At 56.6% G+C, this 17,683-nt stretch overlaps 1 protein-coding gene across 2 annotated transcripts in view; it reads right to left on the bottom strand.

Annotated features, from left to right (window-relative positions):
• The window catches only part of TMEM104 (transmembrane protein 104), a 45,333-nt gene that overhangs the window by 26,110 nt on the left and 1,540 nt on the right, over positions 1-17,683 (bottom strand). Inside the window, exons 3-8 of one of the 2 annotated variants that reach the window (XM_045190083.2) lie at positions 10,773-10,894; positions 8,252-8,333; positions 7,692-7,788; positions 6,978-7,058; positions 3,480-3,579; positions 2,927-3,032 (exon numbers count right to left, since the gene is read on the bottom strand). In XM_045190083.2, the coding sequence (XP_045046018.2) occupies positions 2,927-3,032; positions 3,480-3,579; positions 6,978-7,058; positions 7,692-7,788; positions 8,252-8,333; positions 10,773-10,894 (588 nt within the window). Of the gene's footprint in view, positions 1-2,926; positions 3,036-3,479; positions 3,580-6,977; positions 7,059-7,691; positions 7,789-8,251; positions 8,334-10,772; positions 10,895-17,683 lie in introns of both variants that reach the window. The other variant, XM_024553639.4, reaches the window with a different exon arrangement.

Here is a 17,683-nt window from a genome sequence, read left to right as displayed (position 1 = left end):
GAGGCAAGGTTACGGACTGAAAGGGCCAGGGCAGCAAACCCTTTCCTACTTGATCCTTCCAAGGAGCAGGAGGGGCGGTGGGGGGTCCCGGTGTCAATTCCCATGGGTCCTCGTAACAAGGCCCAGGTCATCGCTGACCCCAGCTGCAGCCACTTGCGGGGACACCCTCAAGGGCACATGTAACTCACAAGATCCCCCCACCTCACAGCACCCTGTAATGTGGCCACCCTGAGGAAGGAGGGGGAGACACTGACTCATATCAGCTGCAAGGCAACAGCAGGATGTGGGTGGAGGTCGCAGGGTGCAGGAGGGGTGGAGGAGTTTTCCATTTGTTAAGGTCAAGGGCTCAGGGAGGAGACCGGGAGCTGCTGGTAGAGAAGGCTCCCGCCCTGTAAGTGATCCCAATGCTGCTCACAGACTGGCCCCTGGACAGAGCTAACACCCCACATGCTCTCACTCTGTGTGTGCACCTCAGTACCCCCAGGAAGACACGAGGGGACCGTTTCCAGAGGACGCTCTGAAAATTAAGCCACAAGATAAAAGCCTGTATCTTCACCTCCCCCCAGAACACACTGTCTTGGAATAGCAATGAAGAAGTGGTCCCTAGGAGGCCCTTTGAAACACGCAGTCGCAGACGGGGGCACCCTGTCCCCTGGACAGCAAGGTGACCGGCCGGGGTTGGAAGGGCGCTTTACATCTGCCCGCCGCCTTGCCGGACATTCAGGGGAAGTCTGGCCGGCGGCAAAATGAGAGAGCGCTGGTAGGGAGAGGCGCAGGGGTCTCAGAAGGGGAGGATGATCTTCTAAACGTGAGCAACTGGGTGGGGACAAGGAGAGATGACAACCCTCAGGCCCCGTGACCCGAAAAGGCCACTTGGGAAGATGCCATCATCACCCTTGACAGTGAGCCCAGGGCCCAGGAAGGGAAACCGCACCTGCCAACTCCTTCTCCTCACGCTTTGCCCCTTGACTTCATGGGAAGGGACGAAGAGTGCCCAGTACTTCGGGTCAGGAGACACTGTCTCGCAGAAGCCAGGGACCCTGAGAGACACATCCAAAGTTGTAAAGTAACTTCAGAGACGATGGCAAGGTGCATCTACCTTAAATTTCTCCAAACCAGGCAAAAGAACACATCTGAACTGAAAACCTTCCAAGCAAACCAAAGCCTGCCTCCCCTGCCCCCCGCAGCGGGCCGGCGGTTGGGGAGGGAGGGTAGTGAGAACCCAGAGAGAACCCAGAGAAATCAGGCTGTTTTCGCCTGCCCTTCGCTTCCTGTTTCTGTAGCTTTTGCAGGCCTGGCGGCAGTGAGCTTTACGAGTTGCAAGTGCGCTATCTGGGAGACGGGGCGGTCCTGAACGCTGGTGCGCCTTCCTGAAGGGTTGCTGCCGCTCTGGAGGGAGTTACTGAGATGCAGGGGGCGAGGCTTCCATCACGCGGAAGGTTTATAGGACTAGGTGAAGAAGCGATTTAATAAGGCGATAATAAGGCTTCTAAATAATTTACTTGGCAATGGCAGCTGCCAATATTCCCAGGGCCCCGTCTCTCTCTGCCGGTGGGAGGCGGGGTGTGCCGGGCAGAGTCTGCACAGACTCCAGTGGCCTCCGCAGGCAAGGCCCACTTCAGGGGCTCCGCTGCCATCCCTCTGCCCTGGACCTGCTCCCCTCCCGTGTCCGCGCCCAGCCTCTCGGACCTGCCCTCCACCCGCTCCTGCCCACGCCAGCCACAGACCCTGGTGGGATGTTACACTCACCAGTGCCTCTGCTGATTTTATCAATCACGGTCTGTTGAAATGCTAAGAAGCTAACAGGCCTGGGCTCTCCTGGCTGCCCTGCCAAGTTACTCTGCCCATCCCCAGGTGGGGCAGTGGGGAAGGGGGCCAGGAAGTCAATTTGCTTCCAAATTATCCCGGGGCCTGCGGAGGGGGAGCTCAGACACAATTCTGCTCCAAGACCACTCTCAGCCAGAGCTGCGTGTGTGAGCAGAGCTGCACAGACACCCACCGCTCTGAAGTGCAGAGCAGAAAGCAACTCTCTCGCGGATTGGGCCCCGGGCTCCCGTGGTAGGTCTATGGGGCGCGGCAGGGAGGGTGAAGCAAATGCTCGACAGCTGTGAGGGCTAAAAATTCAGACCCAACCACCACAGCTGGCTGGGCCTGCAGACACCACTGTCAGGGTAGGCACAATGAAGTTAGGAGGCCTACTCACCGAAACGCTGAGCTCCCTCCTGCCCCCCCGCCCCCCCGATCACCACGTGTCAAACTACATGTCACCTAGCACACCTAAATTTGTGTCAGGGCTGACGAGGACCAAGAGGAAGCAGAATATTAATAGACACTGCAAAAGGGAAAGAGAAACATTGCTGAGCCCGCCCGCCAAGCAGGCAGAGATAAATAACCGTCTGGTATTGTATCTTATTACTTCTCCCCTCCGCCCCCACCCTGGGCACAAAGCAATCAAGGAGGAGCCTGGAGATTCATCATCCTCCCTCGCCGGCGGGCAGCAGGGAAGACAGGGAGAGAGCGGGGCTGACCCTTCCCGCCGACGTGGACAGCCGGTGTATGGTCGGGGGCGGCCGCAGGTGGGCTCAGTCCTGCCTGCCCGGGAGGGAGGTCCCACATGGAGCATCTCCAGAAAGTCAGCCCTGGCAGTCTTGCAGAGCTCTGCTGAGAGTGCCCATCAAATCCCAAGCGAGGTTTGTAAGAGCTCACCGCCCTGGAGCCGGCGGAGACCAGAATGCCGATTCCAAACCATGTGTGACTGAGGCCCGGGTGCCAGGACCCTCTGGGCTACAGTCTTGGTGACTCGACCAGCTTCCTGCGCAGGACCAGGGCCTGGCTGTCAGCCAAAGTGGGAGCCACGCAGACCTTTCCCAGGGGGCTCTAGCGGAGGCCAGGCTGCTCACAGGCCCCGGGGGCCAGGCCCACTCACCAAGTAGATGCGGTAGGCGTCCACCCGGCGCAGGGGCCCCCAGCACTGGTCCGTGTCATTGTACTTGGCGTCGGCCTCCACGCCGCAGGAGTCGTTGCCAGTGGCACTGCTGATAAAGAGAACAGTGGCTCGGAGGGGCCCTCCCCACATGGCCGGAAGCACGCAGAACCTAACGTTACTAATTACTCGCAACCACTGAACCTCCGCTCCCCCTACAGCTGCTTTCGGTCCAACAATCAGACTGTCCCCGAACTGCATCTTCCTGTCTTTAGGGCATGCGTCCACCACTTGTTCCTGTCACACCCTCACAAGCCCCTGGGGGGCTCCTTGTCACCTTCCCAATGGGGCAGGGCAGGGGACAGCAGTGTGGAATGTGTCTCTGAAGGACAGATGCACAGCTGGCTGTGGCCGCACAGAAAAGACCTCGGGCACCTGCATTCCTCAGGTGCCGATGAATCCCCTTGGTGGTGCGTTTCCACCCTGAAGACTCTGCCCTGACTGCCCGAGGAGGCCCAGGTGGCTACGCAAGAGTGGGGGGCGAGGGGACACTCACCAGGACACCTGCATGAGGGAGAAGGGCACGGCAGCGGCGTAGATGGCCAGGTCCCCGTACAGGTAAATGATGATGCAGAAGTAGAACAGGTTGACCCCCACTGAAAGGAACAGTCATCGGTCAGCATTTTGTGAAGACTCCCTTTCTACCCCTTGCGTGGCTTTTGGTTCTCCAGGCTGCGTATTTTACCCAAAAAGAATGAGAAAAAGACCCCGCAGTCCTGTTTCTTGTTCTGGCTATACTGTAATGCTGGCATGAGACACAACTGCCCATGACCTTCACCTGAGAGGGCGATAAGTGAGGCATGGAGGGTTGGAGAAGTTCTGAATCCAGGCAGGTGCCAGGTTAGTGTGAGGTGTAGATGGGCTGGGGAGGCACCAGAGGTGCCTCCAGGCTCGGGACAGGAGATCGGGGAAGGGGGAGGAGGGGGCAGAGACAGAAGAGGAGGAGGAGGAGAGAGGAGAGGTCCCGGCCAGGAGCTTTGGCCAGGGCCCCTTCACAGCCACACACAGGACCCAGGATAGAAGACTGCTCCCGAGGAATGAAAACCAAAGAGAAGGTAATAGGAGACAGCCCAGTGTCTGCAGCTGAAATCAAGAGGGTAAAAGCCCTTGACTTCCAAAGACCAAATAAAAGCCAAGCCCCGGAGGGGCAAGGGAGAGAGAGCGGCGCAGAGCTCAAGGCGGGCTCACCTTCCTTCTTGAAGCATTTGCAAGGGAGGAAGTTTGCTCTGCGGAGGCAAACCCTGGTCCCCTCTGCTGCTAGGAGGGGCCTGAACTAAGAGCTAGGAGAGCAGGCGCTGGTCCAAGTCCCCTTTCTCTCACTGCCCGGCCCACCCTGACCACCCCAGTCTGGGACAGTGGGGGTTCCGCCTGTGCTAAGTGCCCTACGTGACTCCAGCCATAAAGACTCTGAAAAATGTGCCTGGGCCCTGGGACCTCGGGGTCACACCCCGACAGCCGGCGTCCAACTCTGGTCCAGACCACTCATTTTGATGTCACTGGTCTCAAGCTGCTGGCTTTGCTGCAAACAGAAAGAATGAAGTGACAGTTCCCTTCTATTGCTGGTGGCTTGGAAAAGCCTCTAGGGTCCCCACAGGAAAGCTGAGGACGTTTCAGCTGGGCTATTTGAGGTCAGCTCTGCCCCCAGGAGTCTAAGGAGAAAAAGACCAGGAAAAAAACAGTTCTTGAAAGAACCCAGAATGGCCTCAGACAGGCTTGCTGTCCAAGCTCCGTGGCCCCTGGGGTCTGCCTGCCGCTCACCCCCAGGCTCCAGGTACAGCCTGTGCCCCCACTTGTCTTTCTGCTCCGACAGCAGCACCCTCTGCAGGGCGGCCCTGTCCCTTCCCCCACTCCCAACCTTTCCTCCACCTGCCCACAGAGTCCAGTGTCAGCTCTGCTTATGAACTGCCACTGGCCCGCCCTGATCAATGAATTTCATTACTAGACACGAAATGGGAGGATCAATGAACTTCCTGAGAGGACCGCAATGACTAGGCCTGGCATTTCTAATTACAGGAAATGAGTCTGGACTCCAAGGGAACCCTTTTGGGGGCGGGGGGTGGGGGGGGCGCAGGCAGCCCTTCTAAAGGTGAAGGCAGCCATCTGTGAATTAGGAATTGGGCAGAGCAGGGGTTTTCGACTGGGGGCAAATCTGTCCCGTGACCCCGACGGGGGACATTTGACGATGTCTGAGGACACTTCTGGTTGTCCTAACTGGGAGGTGCTACTGGCAACTCATGTGTAGGGGGCAAAAATGCTACTCAGCATCCAACGCACAGGACAGGCACCCCGACAAAGAGTGGCCCGGCCCAAACGGCAAGGGTGCTGAGTGTGAGAAACCCCTGAGCAGACAGGAAGGCGGCTCCTGCTAAGTGGGTGGCTGTTCTCACTAACGTGCTTATTTTCCTTTTTCTTACTTTCTTTTTCTAAGATTTATTTATTTACTTTTAGAGAGAGAGAAGGGAAAGGAGGGAGAAAGAGATGGAGAGAAACATCAGTCAGTTCCCTCTTGCCCTCCCCTAACTGAGGACCTGGCCTGCAGCCCGGGCATGTGCCCTGACTGGGAATCGAACTGGCGACCTTTCGGTTCGCAGGTCGGCGTTCAATCCACTGAACCACACCAGCCAGGGCTGTGCTTATTTTCTGTTCCATTTAGGCCAGCTAGGAGTCTAGTCCATGGGGGAGGGAAGACAAAACAAACCCCCAAGTTCCTCGAATTCTCAAAGAAATCAGGGCAGACTATAAAACGTGAAAATCAGAAAGGACGTTTAAAAGGTACAAGTCTGCCCTCCAACGTGCATTTCACTTCAAAAGCTTGCATGAGGAAGGAGAGCGAGCATGGCTTCTGGGAAGAAATGTTTACACTCTCTTATCTTAGCCTAATGAGCCTGGGGAGAGGCAGACATGGACCAAACCAAAGATGCGGAAGAGGGCAGACACAGCCAATCTGGTTTTCACAAATTCTGGAAGCCCTCTATGAAGCTGGCGGGGGACGGAAGAACACCCTCGGGCAACCTGTGGCTGGCGATCACAATCTTTCGACTAGACAGTCAAATCATACCACCACTGATAAGCAGGATGCTTAATACCCTAAAAAGCAGCCAGACATCCTCCCATTTCCACAACCCCACCCCGGCTCTCAGTCAGTACAGCCACATTCAAGACGGAAAAGAGCCGGTGGGCACGCGCCCCCTCTGCAACAGGGGCTGACACAGGCGCAGGAGAACCTTCCAGGGTACCTGCAAAGGCAAGGATTTCTTAAGACATGTCTGACTGCATAAAGGAAAAACAGGTTTGGACATTAAAAAACTAAACTCTTATTAAACAGTTCACCTCCCCAAAGAACAAGATTTACGATGGCGGTAAAAGATGTTATTGCTGAAACACCCAGCAACCCAGCACCTGAGCTGGGCTGGATCCTTTCAGATTGTAGCCAAGACCCCTAGGCAGCAGGTAGACTGTGGGGAGAGGCGATGAGACCGATTCCAGGCAGCGGACCTGTGCGTGGGCTGCCAGCGCCCTCTGCTGGCCACCAGGAAGAGCCAGACAGAAACACAAACACAAATACATGTGCAGCAGAGCCAACCACGGGCACAAGGCAACTGCTCTGCCTCGTCCTACGCACAGGAGTCCAGAAGAAAAGACAGCCAAGTCAGGTGCAGTCAAGCGAGAGGCACAAAATGACCAGCCAGCCTCCGTGAGTTCCCTTCCTTGAAAATCTGCTTAGGATTACTGACCTCTACGTTCGGTAGGAGATAGGTAGCCACCTCTTTATGCCTAAGGCCAACAAATTAGGAATCCAAGAAAACGACTTGAAGCTGTCCAGGGTGCCCTACAAGCGGGCTCCTCAGACGCACCAGAGCAGGTGGGCGATCCGCTGCTCCCCGTCGCCTGCCCTATCGCCACCGTCAAGCGGGCCCCGCGTTCCAAGCACCCGGGTCAGCAGGATGGACTAGCTCTCCCTGTGCCCTCGCCCGGCCTGGAAAAGAGCTTATACCTTTATTGAAGAACATGGAGGCCATCTGTCCCATTTCCACCCGGTCTGTGATTTCGAAAAGGTTCGCAGATCCACGTCTCTCTGTGGAGCCAAAGGACAAGGAAGAGGAGGCAGTTGGTTCACTTGGCTTCTAGAAGGGGCTGTTGAGCTTTCTGAATCCTCCAGGACAATGAAAGCCCCGGGTTTCAAACTCTTGAAACATTTCCTAACGCTTCCTGTTTGAAGCTTCTGAAGACAGATGCTGGCTGTAGGGTGGGAAGGAAGCCAGGGCAGGGATGGGGCTGTAGGGCCTGCGCGGGTGTGAGTGTGAGTGCGAGTGAGTGTGAATGTGAGTGTGTGGTGGGACGGCAGGAAGGAGAGAAGCCAGGGACCCTGTTTGTACTCCAGCTTCCAGTGTGCAGCAGGCCCGGACCAGGCGTTTAGCCCCTTCCAGAACAGCAGGACGGGGGGAGCTGGGGTGCCGAGGTTGGGAAGTTTGCCCAAGCTGCAAGTGTGAGTCGGTGCTGGAGCTGCGTGTGGTGGGGGGGAAGCCTGTGCCCCCAGCTCCAGAGTCCTGCTCTCCTTACTCTACCATGGTGTCTGCCCAGGAACTCCCTGCCGGCCACAGTGCCGAGGCATCTCTGCAGAGACCCCCCAGCCCTGTCCACGCGGAAAGGGGCCCTGTGGACCACAGGGGAGTGCGGGCTGGCCGGAATCCGGAATCCCGAGACTTACGCACGGACAGGATGGGCCGTGTCTCCGCCCGCTCGTAGTTGTCCTGGGCCAGACCATCACTGTCGGAGGCTGAGGAGGAGCTGTCATCTTCCTCCTCCTAGGAGGGGTGGGCAGGGAGGATGGAGGACCAGCCAGGAGAAAGGAGCATGTTACTACAGAAAAGCCCGCGACAATGGAGAACCTGTTTCCTTCCTTCTTTCTTTCTAGCAGGTGTCTGATTAGGAAGCTCTCAACGCTCCCACACGGGAGGCGGCGCAAACACTGTTGGGTGTCAGGTCCGAAGCTGCAGCACAGTTCCTGGGTGCTGAAGTTCAGAAAACTGAGCTGGCTCAGGGTCAGGGACAGCAGGGACCCATGATGCAAATGTAAAGGAGCAGAGGCTGCATGTGCTCTGTAAGCTTAGGTGGCTGTTAAGCTTCTGCTCTGGGACAGGGTCCCTAGCAGCACTATGGACACAGGTCCCCTGTGCATCGGGAGGGAAAGGACTGGCCACCGAGGGCTGCCTGTTTGGTGCACAGGTGGACAGAGGCCCTGCCTGGGGACAAGGGCAGCACACACACCTGGTGGTTTTCCATCCTCTTCCAGCGGAGCTGAGCGTTGGCTGCAGCCATGGCCTCCACCACGAAGGTAGTTGTCACAAAGCTGCAGGGAAGGCCACGTGCGTTAATTGCCAAAGGCAGGCAGGAAGGTTGGAGGAGGCACAAAGAAGAAGGAAAAGCCATTTTAAGACCTGACCGGGCTAACAAGCAGAAGCACTGCCTCCCCTGAGAGCTGTTTCCTAGGGCACTCTCGCGATAGGTCTAACCTGATTTTAAAACAGGTGTGCGTGCATACGCGATGCCTGGCATGCTGGCCTCGATGTCCCAGTCTCCAGTTCGAATGTACCTCGGATGCATGGGAGACAGATGACAAGGCCACACAGTACCGCACAGGCCTGTCGGGGCAGCGGTGGGAGGACAGACCCCACCTGGTGCTCTAGGTCAGGAAGAGGAGGCTGGTTCACACAGGGCCTCCCAAGGGCCCGGGAAGGGCCCTGGGCGGCACCGCCTCTCCTTGCTGGGACACAGACAGCTGTCCGGTCCCAATGACATATATTCAAGGAAGGAGCACAGGTTGGGACAAAGGGAAAGGAACAGCTGGCTCCGGAACCTGTCCCCGCCCGCCCTTTCGGGAAGTATTCTTGCTCTCCCAATTACCTGGCTAACACTAACATAAACTTGCATCTTTATGGCCTGAATCAAAGGGAGCTTGGGAGGCGGCCCCAGGCATTTGCTGAGAAGTCAGACTAGAGTGACAAATCACCCTTTCTTTCTCCTAAAGAAACTGGAGACGACAGCTGGAATGCACAAAGGCCTTTGTCAGCAGCAGGTGAAGGGGAGGGCTGCTTCCCACTCAGAGAACCTGAGGAATGGCTGCGCTCCTGCCGGGCAGCCTGGGACAGGCGACAACCTGGGACAGGCGACAACCTGGGGCCGGACGTTCCTTCCCCTCCTTCCTAAGGCCACTCCGCTCTGCGGCGGGACTGGACCCTGAGCCCTCAGAGTGCGGTCGCCTGCCCTGGGCGGACTGCTCGGCCCAGCAGCCAGGTGGCAGGTGCGACAGGAGTTAAATCCATGTTCCGGTCCCTGGCAGGCAGGGGTGGGGGCAGCTCTGAAACTCCCGTCTCCGTCTCCCCAGTCTCCCCAGCCCGTCCTAGGAATGCTTCTCATTATCTTGCCTAAGTGACCGTTTTAAGGGCTTTAGATTTTCCCTTCTTTTTGGTAGCAAATCTAAGATCAATCTTAATTAAGGCATAAAGAGGCACGGGCGCACAAAGCCGACTCATCGATCACGTTCAAACAAACGGGGCGAGTGAGGTGGGGGCATGGCGGCCCCCACCGGGGCCCCAGTAATCACTCCCCATTCAGACGCTGCCGGTGCTGAAGGTCCTTTAAAGGGGACAGCAGGATCACACAAGGACAAGGACTTCTAGGGCTCGCAGTATTTGGTTATGAGCCAACAGTACTCTAAGGCTGGCCCCGAACTACCCGAAAGAAAAATCGTGAACTGAGAAACGAGGACATTTCCCATCCTGTCGAGCTCCTTCAGGGTCTTACTCTGCTTTGACCACCGAACTGTTTCCTTCTTCCGGCAGCTCCCACCCCTTTCTCCTTCCAATCTGCTTAAGTGCTGCCCCAGGGACCAGTGCCCGCCTTCCAGCTGCCTGGCCCCGCCCTCCCAACCCCCTCACCCCGATACACTTTGCGGGTTTGGTCCCGCATTACTCACCACCTTCCACTGCTTCTACCATTACTTATTTATGATGTTACTACCCGCTGCCTGTCTCCCACCAAAGAAAGGAGAATCTGCAGGGAGGGCTCTTCGCGCTGCTCCCTGGGGCGCCCAGTGCCTCAGAGCACTGCCTGGGGCCCCCTCTCTGAGGGGAGGCCTCTTGGGGGTGTTTCCAGGTGCCACCGCCCACCTCTTTTTCACAGCTGGTGGGTTCCTGCCTGGTCGAGGGGTCTGGAAATGCTCAGTCCGAAATCCCTCACTAGCCTGGGGCACTGGCTAAACCGACTTCAGACTTCAGACCTGCCTGCGGAATGCCTGGGAAGAGCCTCAGGGGAGTCCCACACTCCCGCTCAGGGAGCAGGCGCCCTGGCAGGTGCCTGGGTGCGGCCTGGCACAGAGCTGGTGAGAGTGGCACCAGACTGCGGGCCGCCTGAAGCACATTCTCAATTCCAAGCTGACTTCCTCTGGCACCTTCAACAACCGCCAGGTTCTTTTTCTGTGGCTCGGTGGTATTTTCCCAAAAATATACACCAGAGAGGGACACCAGCCAGGCAAAAAGCACGGACCACCCTGTGAAATGTTCCAAAGCCTAAGTGCCGACTTAGCTTCTAACGGATCAGGGCTGCGCCACGCCTCCATCACAGGGACACCGGGCCCTCTGCTGCTCCTGTCCTCTCTCTGGGGCCGCTGTGGGGGACTCATCACAGACACCTTCCTGCCCCCACGGAAGCTTCCTCACCGCAGTGGGCTTCCTGGGCAGGCTGCCTCAGCTCCGCCCCCAGCCCCCAGCCCCGTGTGACAGCCTCTTACCTCATGAAGCCCAGGAACACCAGCAGGACCAGGCTGACCAGCCACCCGGCAGAGGCAAAGGCCTTGGGCATGGTGAGCGCGCCGGTGCCCACGATGAGGTTAAACATGTACACCAGTCCAACCTGGAACCCACAGAAGCGATAGTCAGCCCAGAAGTTCATGAACCTCTCCCCACAGCAGCTCCCACGGGTGACCCAGGGCGACGGCAGAACCATGGAGGCCAGGAGGCCAGACCTCAGTCAGGGAAGCAGGTGAGGAGGGAGCAACCCACCCAGGCTCTCGGGAGGCCTGCCCTGCCACCAGATGCTGGGGACCAGCCATCAACACTTGGGTGACTTGAGTTTCACGTTCTATCAATGTCTTCAAATGTCTCCGGTGATGAGTTTCGTTCGTCTTTGCTGCCCTCGCCCCACCTCCTCGTCACTTCATGCCGTGCAAGGCTGCCTCACAGGCGCGGGCTCTCCACCCGGCCAGGCCGTGGGCTTCCTGGGGATGCACTGACACGCAAGCTGCCCTGTGGTCCCCAGGTTGCCGGGCACGTGACCCAGTCCTCCTCTCCGCCCATTCCTGCCACTATCCTTTGGGACACCGGCATTCCTGCTGCTCCCGTCCCCCATCTTCCTCCCCACGCTCACCTCAGGCCTTTTTCAAAAAGTTGAGGCAGAATTCACGGGCCCTGAGGTTCACCCATTCACAGCACACAGCTCGGTGGTTTTCAGTGTGTTTGTGGGGTCGCTCCACCTCATCGCCCCAAAGGAACCCTCACCCACCGGCAACCTTGCCCTGGCAACCAGCCTTGGTGCACCTGCTGGGCCGCTGACTTCAGCTTTTAATCACGCCCACCCGCCTCCAGCTCAGTATTAATTACAATCACTCCTGTTTCAAGGCCTCGGCCATCAAATTCCTTTCTCTGTCCCGAAGCCCCTGCCTCGCACAGCCCTCTCCACTCCCACGGACCTTCTGTTCCATCAGGACTTTCCGCCCCCGCACCCTCCCTTCCCAGGCCACTGCCTCCACTTGGCCTCACTTCCGTTCTTCAGCACCCTTTGCAGTCAGCTGCTTCCACAAAGCACATACTCCCCCTTCCTCGCTCTGACCCTCCTGACCCCCAGCCTTGGAGGGGACCCAGCAGCCGCTTCCTTGGCTCCCTGATATGAAGCTGCTAAAGGTTCCCGGATGTTGTAAAAAGTTACGAAGACTGGGCCCACGGCACATGCTGGTTCCTTCACCTGCATCGCCATCACAGGCCCAGATTTGCTTTACCCCTCCCCATGGACTTCCTAGCATGTCGCACGTCACACGTCACTGCTCCCAGCCTCCACCTTGCAGCCCCCAGGCCCACGGCCCCACCTCTCCAGATGAATGAAGCCTGCACCTCTTATGCGATGGAGGCGCCAAGCCATCTGACCTGCGCCCCCGCCCCGCACCCCCCTCCCCTCTGTGGCTCATTCCTTCCTAGCTCAAAAATCAGGGTCTGCATCCTCCCTACCCTATCACTGTCTTTGGGGAACATGTGTCCCTCTTCCCTCACCCCATTCTTTCTGGAATCTTCTTCTCCTACCAGCTCTTCCCCTCTGCTGACAAATGTCCTCGACACCTTTGAAAGATCACCCTCTCACCTCCCCTTAGCCAAACTCATCGAAGGAGCGTTTCCAAGTCCCCACGCCTCATGGTGTCCAGCCCCAGGGCCCTCAGGAAACTGGACATCACCAGAGACCTCCATCTGCCAAATCCAATGGCTTTCTTAGTCTTTCAGCCTTTCTTACACTCCTGCTATTAGCTCTCTCTTCTCTTTACTTATCATTTCCTCAGCAAATTCCTATGGCTTGAACCCTCTGTCCCTCCTGGTGGGACCAAAGAGGACTGCGTCTCTTCACGTGGGCCTTCCTGTAGACCTCAAGTCCAACTGCCTGAGTGTCCCTGCAGCCTCCTTCCTTCCCCTCCACATCCCGGTGCTACTGGCCTTATTTCCGAAGAGCCCTGTGGCCACCTCTGGCTCCTACTGTCACTTAGAATTCAGATTCATCACCTCTGGCAGGGACTATGTCAGCAGAACCCTAACTGGCCCTCCTGTGCTCTCCTGCATTGGCTGACTCACAGTTAGCTTTACCACCTGGTCCTGATCGTTTAAAAGGAACAGCAGACACTTTGCCTCTGCGAACACCTGCCCATCTCTCATTTTCACTTCCCATTCTTAGAAAGCTGCACTTTTCTACGTTTACATTTTTTCTAAGATGCCCACACGCTAAGTTTTTAAGTCGGAAACACACAGAGAGTAATCGGAAAGAATACACGCACCCCTACGTTCACTGCAGTGCTACGACAACAGCCAAGCTGTGGAAGCGGCCCCGCGCCCGGCCGCAGATGAGCGGACAGGAAGGCTGAGGTACATGCACACAATGGGGTATTACTCACTCATACAACAGAATGAAACGTTACCACTTGTGACGGCGTGGATGACCTAGAGGATGTTACGCTAAGTGAAATAAGTTGGCCAGAGACAGACAAGTACCATACGATTTCATTTATATGTGGAGTCTGAAGAATAGAAACAAACACAACAGAAACACAGTCATACATACAGAGCAGAAGCGGGGGGAGCTGGGGGACTGGGTGAAAGAAGTGAAGGAATTAAGAAGGACAAATCAGCAGTTACAGAACAGTTGCGGGGATATAAAACACGGCCTAAGGGATCTAGACAATGCTATTGTAATAACCATGCGTGGCGCCAGGCGGGTGCTGGAAACATCAGGCGTCACCTTGTAAAGTATACGACTGTGTAACCGCTCTGCGGTGCACCTGAAATTAATACAAAGTAACACTGAATGTAAACTGTAATTGAAAAAAAATGTTTTCATAAATAAAAAAACTTTTTACATAAAGAAAAAAAAAACCCCACACAAATTGGGGCCTCTTCTTCTGGCCTTAGTCGGATTGTAAGAAAAAAGACAGGGAACATCAGCTACCATTTTGGGGCCCCTGATGGGCAGGAAGGAGGGGTGGGGCTGGGTGAAGGAGGGATAGATTTCTCTGGATAAACGGCAGATACCCTCTGCAGAGCGGGAAGAGCTCTGCTCACTGTCCACTCACACTTGGCACAGGGCACCAAGCCCTCAGCCTCCCACCCAGCCCCTCAGTTCCCACCCAGCATTCAGGCCCCATTCAGATGCTGCCTCCACCACAAAGCCCCTCCCAACCTCCCCAGTCGGTCTTGCTCCCACCTCTGAACCCCTGGAGCAAGAACACTCCTTGTGCCCCAGTCTTCTCTCTGCACTTCTCACGGTGCCTGGCAGGGCCCCTCACGACAAGGCTGCTCAGTGGGACTGCCTGGGCCGGGCTCAGGCTCTCTTGAACACAAGTCTGACCGTCTCCTCGGCCTTAAACATCATGATCTCAATGTGATCCTGCAGACAGGTCTCTGAAGGATTAAAACAAGTTTGGATTGTCTTCCTGGAGCACCTGATTGGATGCCAACACTACTGTGATGTCCTGGCGCAGGGTGGTCTCGCGAGAATAAACATGAAAGTGATGGCCGGGGGTGGGGGGGGGTGGGAGAACCAGGACAGAGCCCACCACTGGCCTTCCCAACTGGAAGTTCACAGTGCTGGCTGTTCACAAGCAGCTGAGAGTCTGTAACAAACTAACTTTTTCTTTCGTTGGTTGATTTCAATCACTTTGAGGCAAATATACCCAAGTGTAGCAATGAGTCATCTAGCTAGCTCACTCCTGCTCATTCACTCGGCAACTTCCGAGGACCTTCCGGGGGGCTGGCCCTGTGCTGGCAGCTGGGGACATGACACTGAGCAAGACAGACCCGGCCCTTGACCTCACGTGGGAGGAGAGGCAGGAAAACAATGAGAGAAGCCTTGTGAAGGAAAGAAGCAGAGCGCTGTGACAAAGAATGACGGGAGCACGTTAAATGCAGGACACTCAGGAAGGACCTGTGGTGACATTCCAGCCGGGGCCCGAAGGACGGGAAGGAGCCGCCCAGGTGCAGGGCCAGGGAAGAGGTGCCAGGTGAAGGCTGAGGGGGAAAGAGGAAGGTCAGAGGCGTGGAGGGCCCTGGGGCAGGGGCGGCGGAGGCGTGGCAGCCAGGTGGTCAGGCGGCAGGGCCCTGCTGCATGGGACAGGGAGCTCAGCGGTTTGCAGGGTTCTCAGCAGGACACTAACAGACCAGGCCCCCGTCGATGACCTAACATTTGGCCTCCCTAAAGCTTTGTTCTCTGTGTATTGCTTTCATAAGCAGCAGCCCTTACGATGGGTGAAGCTCCTTTCTTTATGAAAAATGGCCCTGGTGAGGGTTCTGGAGGGAAGCACAGAGAGAGCGAAGAGGCCTGCGGCAGTGCTGGCTCTCGGCCAGCGTTCTGTGGGGAAGCTAAAGAGTGCGAGAGGCGTCTGCAAACTCAGGGGTGCCTGAGGGTCTCGGGGGTGAAAGCCAAGGTGTTACTGCAGGTCAGGGGTGCTCTGCCTAAGCGCCGCGGACATTGGGGGCCAGGCCATTCTCTATCATGGGGGCCTGTCCTGTGGGCTGTAGAGTGGACAGCAGCATCCCTGGCCTCTGCCCACTCTCTGCCAGCGCCCCCACCACTCCCCCATGGAGTGACCATTGCAAATGTCTCCAGACATGGCCAAATGTTCCCTAGGGAGCAAGACTGCCACCACTGAGAACCACTGCTGATAAAGAAGCAATGAAATAAGCATGTTCCCAAGAGGAACTTCAAAGAAGTCTCAGTGAAAAGGACCCTTTAAAAACCTTAGAGCGCCCTGGCTGGCTGGTGCAGCTCAGTGGATCGAGTGTGGGCTGAGAACCAAAGGGTTGCCGGTTTGATTCCCAGTCAGGGCACATGCCTGGGTTGCAGGCCAGGTCCCCAGTGGGGGCCACGTGAGAGGCAACCACACATTGATGTTTCTCTTCCTCTTTTTCTCCCTCCCTTCCCCTCTATAAAAATAAATCTTAAAAAAAAACCTTTAGAGAGTTCATTCAGGATAAAGCGCAGTTAGGAGCAGAAACAGGTTAGGGCATTGCTATTCTTCAGGACCGAAGCAAGCACTCCGGGCCTATGGTGGCTCAGGGACCCTGCAGGGAAACGGAAGACTTCTTCACCTTCCTGGCAGGAGTTAAGTCCTCTTCCCCTTCAGTGAAGGTGACCAGGAAGGACCGGTCACTAGGAGCAGACTCTGAGGCAGGAGGCAAATCTGAGCCTCCTGAGCCACAGGTCAGGTTGAAGGCAGGGGTGGAAGAAGAAGGAGCGATTCTCTTCTGCTGGTTACAGGACAGTTCTGTGGGGACAGCCTCCTGGGAAGTGTGGCCAAGAGCTGAGGACTCTGGGTAAAGACCTTCGCATGCTGTGGCCGCTGCAGGCTAAGCCGAGTTTCCTCCCGTTCTCGACTCTTCCTCTGTGGCTGCACTGGAGAAGGCACAGTCCCTGTTCCTGGGGTCGGCAGACATGCTCCCCTGCACTCTGGTGAGTTCAGTGCTGCGTTCCAGCTGCCTCCCCTCCCGCCCAGCGGCCTCACCCACAGATGTGCAAGGGGCAGGGTCACGGGTGTCAACGGCTTCCCCAGTGACAGTTGTCAAAGGAAACAGAAGGCCGCAGACACTCAGAAGCAACAAGTAGGCTGTCAGACCAGTGCTCTTTCCTTCGAAAGCAACACAACGCTGTCTGGCAACACCGCCGGCAGCAGGCGGCCTCAGCAGCTGCGCTTGTGCAGCCGGCGGTCCACTTCGTCCTCTCTTTCAGTCACACAACCCTCTGTCCTGCGCTGGTTCCCCGGCCCCAAAATGGGGAAACCCACATGCCTGCTCTGACATCCCTTACGGGGGGCTCGTATAAGCCTGAATCACGTCCCTGTGTCCAGCACTATCCTTGAGAGGGTCCCCTGCCCACTACAAATTCTTTATGCAGAATAATGCAAACTAAAATAAACATCCCCGACACCCTTGAAGGGAAAAAGCACTGCTAACAGGGCACACGGAGGGAGGGAGGGGCTTTGTGGTGGGAATGGCCCCTTATGGCATACCCTCGAACTCTGTAAGTGCCCAGCACCTCGTCTCCCAAGGCAACCAGAGCAAGTTCTGCCCAAGCTGCGCTGCGCAGGGGAATTCAAAGCGGCATTCACAGTAAAGCTAGTTCCAGAACCTTCCATAAGGTTCATTATCCCCTGAGCCCAGACGTTGGTCTCACGGCAGATTAAGAACTAGTCTCCCAGGATGGCGGAATTAAGGAAATCTCAGGAAAAAGGCACATTTGCTCCTCAAACCTTGAGCCCTAAAGAACTCTGGGAACGCCGCCTCACCCTGAACACCACCCATCTTTCCTACGCCCCGCTGTTTACGGCACATGCCCAGAGCAGGTCCTCAAAAATAGGAAATAAGGGAAAACATTTTAAAAAAGGAGAACACACTGAGGCTTTTAGGGTTCACCGCCCAATTTCCTGTGGGCACACACGCTGACATGTGAAATGACAACATGCTGAACAACTGCAGACACGAGAAACCGGGGTGTATCAACATTTTTCCGTCCCCAAACTCAGTCACAGAGATGACTCGGCTCCAGACTTGCAGATGCTGGGAGAAGCGGCAGGAAACTCGGTGCCTTCTGGGGACAGTTCACTGCTGACACCGAGAGGAGGCTGTGTGCGGTCACACGCTTCCTCCTGTGAGAGGGACGCGATTCAATTCATTCCAAGTTCAAGAAAGACCTCCCCCTGAGACATTATTAAGGTGAAGGAGGCTCCTGCTGTTCTCAGAGATGCTTCTTTCTCCATCACCCCAAGGCTCTGGAGCCTGCGAAGCTGGCAGAAACAGAGCAGGGATCCCCACGCTAGGAAGGCAAGTTCAAAGCAGGGCAGCGGTTTAAGGCTAGGCAAGTTCTAGAAAGAGGACTCGAGCTACTTAAGGCAGTGCTGCC

This window comes from Desmodus rotundus, chromosome 9 (genome assembly GCF_022682495.2).
Source record: "Desmodus rotundus isolate HL8 chromosome 9, HLdesRot8A.1, whole genome shotgun sequence".
NCBI classification, from domain to species: Eukaryota; Metazoa; Chordata; class Mammalia; order Chiroptera; family Phyllostomidae; genus Desmodus; species Desmodus rotundus.
The sequence above is the reverse complement of the archived record's forward strand: the minus strand, read 5'-3'. Positions and strand labels throughout refer to the sequence as shown.